The 6,211-nt window shown below is 51.1% G+C and overlaps 1 protein-coding gene across 1 annotated transcript; it reads left to right on the forward strand.

Moving 5' to 3' along the window:
- Positions 1 to 3,016: 3,016 nt before the first annotated feature.
- On the forward strand, positions 3,017 to 5,431 carry LOC135912797 (neprilysin-2-like). Its single transcript, XM_065445345.2, has one exon. It carries the CDS (start codon positions 3,017 to 3,019, stop codon positions 5,429 to 5,431), a length of 2,415 nt encoding a protein of 804 aa, XP_065301417.2.
- Positions 5,432 to 6,211: the final 780 nt, after the last annotated feature.

The following is a 6,211-nucleotide window of genomic DNA, read 5'->3' on the forward strand; positions in this document are numbered from 1 at the left end:
TATGCGTCGTTGACAAGTGCCAAGGAATATGTGAGTGAAGGGCGGAACTTGGATCTGTGTACAAGTGAAGTGATCCGCAGTCTGAAGAACTACTAAAAGCACTGTACGGGCCTTATTGCGCATTGTGCGAACAAAGTACACACGATAAACTCACTATTCTGATCCCTCACTGAATAGCTTAGGAAAGTAGACCGAGCGTGCCTGAGCACGTGCACAGAGCACAAGGAAGCAAGATGCCGGTACCCACCTACACAAGACTGAGGCTGTGCATTGACCTACGTCATTGGTCACAGAAGCGAAAATTGCGCTAGTCTTAGTCCTTATTGTAGACGCTCTAACTATATTACACTTTCTTGTAAATATGTGCATAACAAATAAACATTTAGACATAATAATCACAAGTTGAATTGTGCGTGCACTGAAATATGCTGTTTATAGTCATCTCGTTCATAATAAATTCGTACATAAAATCATTTATTATTAATAACTGTACTTTGTTGAGCATGAGCTTTTTATGATCTTACTCCTCATATACGAATGACACAGTTTGCCTTCTTGTCGGTTGCTAAGACTCGGTCATTAGTACCCGTAAACGCGTAATAGGGCCGCTGGATGTCCGAACGGCGCACATGCCTGCCTCCGCAGCTGTTATTTTCATCATTCCGATACTTCATCAACTTTCTGCTATGTCCGTATTTATCGGACCGGTCTCTGGGCATGAACCTCCTCGCCGCTGCCTGCAACGGTAGCGGATAGGACGGTGTGGTGGCGATGGTGTGACGACGACAGCATAGCGACAGCAGCTTTACGGCGACGGTATGACATCGGCGGTGAGGAAATTGTACGACTGTCGCCGGTCGTCGTCATTGTCACCCATCCTAAAGAAGAATGATAATCACAATAATGTCGCCAATTTATCTATTCGCATACCTACATTCGCCCAGAGGCATTCTTGGAAGGTGTTCGACTGGACAAAGTACGTACCATAGCAGAGTCGCAACTTACCAACAATAAGAACGAAAAAAAGATATATAAAAAAGTAATCTCCAAAGAACGAATATGCGGCGCTGAATATTCACATTCACTTTTTATATACGCACCAAAAAGGAATTACTATCAAACGTGACATCCTATGAACTGCCCGCAGCGAGCAGCAGCTGACGTATGCCAAGTCGGGCCTCGCAAACGGCGCATACAAGGAAATGGCCGTCCCCGTAGCAGACGACGCGGTTGTCTTGACACTATTCTGCGGCGCGCCCATCGAGACACCCTAGGTACATAAGGACAGGGTTTCTCAATGGGTACATCTTGAGCGGCGGGCGAGAAAGACATGGGGGTACCCTAGGCAGGAGAAAGGAAGGTGAAGGAGGAGAGATGAGCGCGACGTGAGCGCTACTTTGTTGTCGGGTTTGTGATTTGCATTTTATGCCGTACACAGCCAGGGGACAAATCCACGCTGTCTGTAGGCTCAACGCATGTCTTGTTTCATACAATTACTAGAGGGAAGTGTGGCGCTAGTGTCTACGGTAGCTGAAAGCAGGGTGGTTCAACGAGCATGGGAACGATGGGTAGTATACGAACTTGACTAAGCTTAATCCTACTAACTTATTTTGGCTTCGGGATTTTGCAGAGTGATCATTTCGAAGAAAGCACTGCGTTATAAATAATTAAACGGATGTTATTAAAATAGTCGATGGCAGGGTTTGAACACAGGAAATCTAGCACAGAAGCACTACATTGAAACCATTACGCCACGGACGCATGAACAAGCGTAATAACTGCAATTGGCAAAGATTATGCATGCTTCTGCATTAAAAATGTATAATTTGATATTCAATTTAGTTCAATTTAGGCCAAGTTAAAGCGCAATAAACGAAGCCACGAGAACGTCTAAAGCCCCAAGCACGAAGATCGATCAAATCCATGTGCTACCCATCATTCTTATGGTGGGTGAAGGATTGCAGCACTAAAGTTCCCTCTAGTAAGTGTAAGAAACTCTCTGGCCTAACGTAATTGTGACTCCTTTGACATGGCCAATGGGAGGTAGACAGTCTCCGCCTCCTGCTGGCGCACTACGACCAGCGGTGCGGTCGCCGCTGACGGTGCGCGCGCATTTCTTTAAAGGGACCATTGCACTGGTCGAGCTGGCGACCCTGCTCTAAAGCCGCGGCTACGGTAAAAAGAAAACCTGCGCCCTTCTGAGACGCAAATTTGTTTACTTTTGCTCAGGAATGTTTCAGCAGCCGCATGGCAGTACAAATAAATGCGCCTCTGTTTGTTAGGAAAAACAGAAGTGAAATGTTAAGGACGGACAAGTGCTTTCAATAGTGGGACTTCATATCTAGGTCGCCAAGATGCGACGTAGACGTATCCCCTTTCTTTAGTTTTGCCTCGAAATTTTGCTGGCGTTACGTACAAAGTCGTGGAATCGATTCCTGTCCGCGGCAGCCTCAATTTAACGACGCGAGCCGACCCGAGCATTTTTGGCATGTTGAATAAGTTCTTGTGGCCAAAGTTCATTCCGATACGCCCACTGCACTGTCCCTCATAACCCTTGCGTTGTTTTTTGACATTCAACCCTTTAAATGAACCAGTTTTTTATGGCCTACTCTAACAAGAGAAAACGTAGGTGAGGCTGTATTTTGTTAGAAAATATTGTTGGTCTTACGCAATCTCTGCATTGTTCTGTTTAGAACACCAGATTTTAAATCGATAATGTCAGTGTTTGCTAATATGCGCCACCTCGCCCAACAAGAAGTTCTAAGCTTCACTCAATCAGAATGCTTTAGGCAGAGTAAAAGCCACTAAACGTTAGCGCTGAAAGATGAGCCATAATTCTTTCGCCTTTCGTATGATGGCTCCTCTAGGCATATATGTTTAATACGCGAGAAGAAGACGAATATTCGTGCACGGCCTGGAGCGTGGCCCGTGGGCTCGCGAATCTCGCGGCTGCCTTCGCTTCGCGGCGTTCGTTTTCGTTCTGTCGACCAGGCGTCCTTCACTTTGAACTTGTGCCATGCACCACCACGACGAGTGCCAGGGGCGGCGTGACGAGGGCGAAGAGCCCGTTCCTCGGCTAGCGTCCCGGTCAGCGCAGGGCCGCGTGAGCTCCGTTCCCGCCTTCGCCATCGTGCTGCTCTCGACGGCTGGGTGCACCATCGTGCTCGGAGTCACCGGAGTCGTGTACACGGCGCAGCCTCGCGCGGTTTCCTCCAAGAACGACTCGCACGGGCGCCGCGTGGACGTTCGCGTCCAGGTCGCTAGGTCACAGGTCGCCTCTGACGACGTGTGCGAGTCTAGGTTCTGCGAGTGGAACAGGGACTACATCCTGCGCGCCGCGGACACTACCAGGGACCCGTGCTACGACTTTTACGCCCACGCCTGCAACCCGCAGCGCTGGTACCGAGCAGGCAGTGCGTCGACGAGACCCTTCTCGGAACTCGGTACAGCACAGCTGATGAGGGACGTGGAGAGCTTCTTCCGGTACTTCGTCCAGCTGAAGGGCACGCCGACGGAGGACAACTTCCTGTCGCGTATGATGTGGGTCCACGACGCCTGCCAGAATAGCACGGCTCCAAGGGCCAACCTATCGGCCGAGCTCGAAGAGGTATTCGACGCATTTGGTCTTGCCGGTGGGTTGCCAGTAAGGGCTGTCACCAGAGGAAAGCTCGCCGAAGTTGTGGCCGCAGGCGACCGACATCTACATCTCCAGCCGCTGTTTAAGGTCAAGGTACTGCGCCGAAGAGAACCGAGTGTGACCGGTGACTTCGACATTGTTGTGTCGGCTCCGGACACAATGTACCGACGCTTCTTGACGAACTTTGTCGACTCGGGCGATTCGATGTACGCCGACTTCGTCGCCAAGACGCTGAGTCTCGCCACCCTGGCCAATACTCGGTCGGCGGCGAGGAAGATAATGCAGCTCGAGAAGCGACTGGAGAGCTTCGCGCTAGCCTCAGTAGACGAGCTCATGGCGCCTCCCCGAGAAAAGTACGCGTCGCTCGACGACCTCGTTCTCTCTGACAACTGGGACTGGCCCACCTACTTCAACTCGCTCATTGCCAACGCCAACGGAAGCATCGGCAATGATACTAAAGTAGTTGTGAGCGACCCCATATATTTCCGAAACTTGGGCTCTGTTCTGGGAGGCGCCTGGGACGCGATCGTGGCGAACTACATGGCGTACAAGGCCATCGTGGAGCTCGCCCCAGTCTTGGGTCAGGACGCCGAGTACCTGCTCCAGTTCTCTCACAGCTACGACGTACCAGATCTTGGCGAGCGGAAGACGGCATGCCTGTCGCTGGTCGAGAAGCTCTTCAGGTACGGCACGGGTGTAGCCGCGAAGCTCACACTCGGCAAGGAGTTTGCCACCACCCCGCGCAGCCACATGGACGTCCAGCTGGAGCGTCTGTTCAACGCGTCTAGGCACGTGATATATGGCCTAGTAGACTCCGGACGCTCCTGGCTGGACTTCTTGGACAAGGACACGGCGTTGCGAAAATTGAGCAACATGCGCTTCGAGTTCGGCGCCCAGTGCAACCTGGTGGAGTACGAGCTGTACCGGCGAAACCACGCAGCCCTTAACAATACACTTCCGCTGCCATTTCCAGTTCAGATTGGGAGTGACAACTCTACCGGTCACCTTTGGGACAAACAACCGCTGCCACGCATTGTATTCCTCCTCTACTCAATTGCCTCGGCCACGTACTGGGACGCCTGGGGCAGCGCCACGTCTCGGGCTTACGACAACCACTACGCGCTGACTGCTTTCCGGTCAGGCTACGAGCTCCAGCACACGGCCAATCTTCTTGTTATTCCACAGGCCACCGTAGGATTTCTCAGCCAACTGAACAACGTCATCCATCCCGTCGTGTATGGCGTAATAGCGATGGACGTAGTGCGGGGTCTCGTGGAAGCGCTCTCCAGGAGCGGTTCGTCGGTGAACGCCGATTTGCAGCACCACCTTTGGTGGAGCATCGGAACGATGGAGGCGTACGAGAACGTTAGCGCTTGCCTCGAGTCCCAGTACCAGCCGCCCCTGGCCGAAGGTGCCAGGCTACGCTCTCTGGAAATGAACTTTCTGGACAACGCCGTGGCTTACCCGCTCTTTCGGCTCTACACGGAGTCGGCGATGGACCGAGGCACAGCGAACGTCGCGCCATCTCATCCCGCGCAAGAAGTTGAACGTTCTCTAACGATGGACCAGATGTTCTTCTACAACTTCGCAGCGTCCCTCTGCGACTTCAGGGACGAAGACCTGTGGCAGCAGCAGCGAAAGTTCCACCTGACGCCTGCTCCGTGGCGTGTCAACGTGCCCCTGAAGAACCTGCCCGCCTTTGCGGACGCCTTCGCTTGCAAGCCCGGATCGCCTATGAACCCTGTGAAACGGTGCAGCGTGTGGAAAGAAAAGGGGCATGTTCGTGCGACGTAGAGCGCGTTGATAGCGTCACGTGATTAAAGGTGGATAGGGAAAGAATTTGCGCACGTTGTTGCCTTTAAGATAATTGACACGTATTGCAATTAAAGTGCGTCAGCTCACAGAACAGTCTGTTTCCTCAGTCGTTACCGGGAGCCGTGGTTCTTCGACATAACATTCGCGTGCATTAGGAGTGTAGCAGTAGCGGTTTAGCAGCGACAGTCTGCGCTTGTAGAACGGGCAAGGAGTGACACGTGTCAGGTACAGGCACTTAGTGCACACAGGCATGAACCGTACGAAGACGAAGTTTGTAGGTTACTCGTCGATTTGACAACCACGCTGCACTCAATCGAAAAAAATAGTAAAGATGCACGTCAAACGGACCTGTTGGGGTCCACGTGAAGCGGAACTTTAGTGAATACTTTAGTGAATTTAATACTATACAAGTAATGAGGATGCGTGTAGTTACGTTTAGTTTCATCCAATGCAATGTGCAATCTCATGCAATGTTTGTTTATGTAGCACAGTGTTCAACTACACTAAACAATTGAATATGTTTTATGCTGACAGGTCGACATCTCCTTTAGAATTACTTAGAAGCGGACTATATCACACACATTTACAAGTATTATATCGTAATTCATTGGTTACAAATAACACAGGTGCGCTCACAGGCGTTAACTTGTGCATCAAAGCGCAGTCGTTAGCGTCGCCTGTATCGTAAACAACGACTTTGCGAGGATGGTTGAGCTGTGGGATTTGCAAGCATTGAGACTATTCCCTCAGAAAATAATA

The sequence above is a fragment of the Dermacentor albipictus genome, chromosome 2 (assembly GCF_038994185.2).
Source record: "Dermacentor albipictus isolate Rhodes 1998 colony chromosome 2, USDA_Dalb.pri_finalv2, whole genome shotgun sequence".
In the NCBI taxonomy this organism is placed as follows: Eukaryota; Metazoa; Arthropoda; class Arachnida; order Ixodida; family Ixodidae; genus Dermacentor; species Dermacentor albipictus.

Bases quoted from the DNA above. Each gene is read 5' to 3' on its own strand.
- LOC135912797 (XM_065445345.2), top strand. From the start codon at position 3,017: ATGCACCACCACGACGAGTGCCAGGGGCGGCGTGACGAGGGCGAAGAG.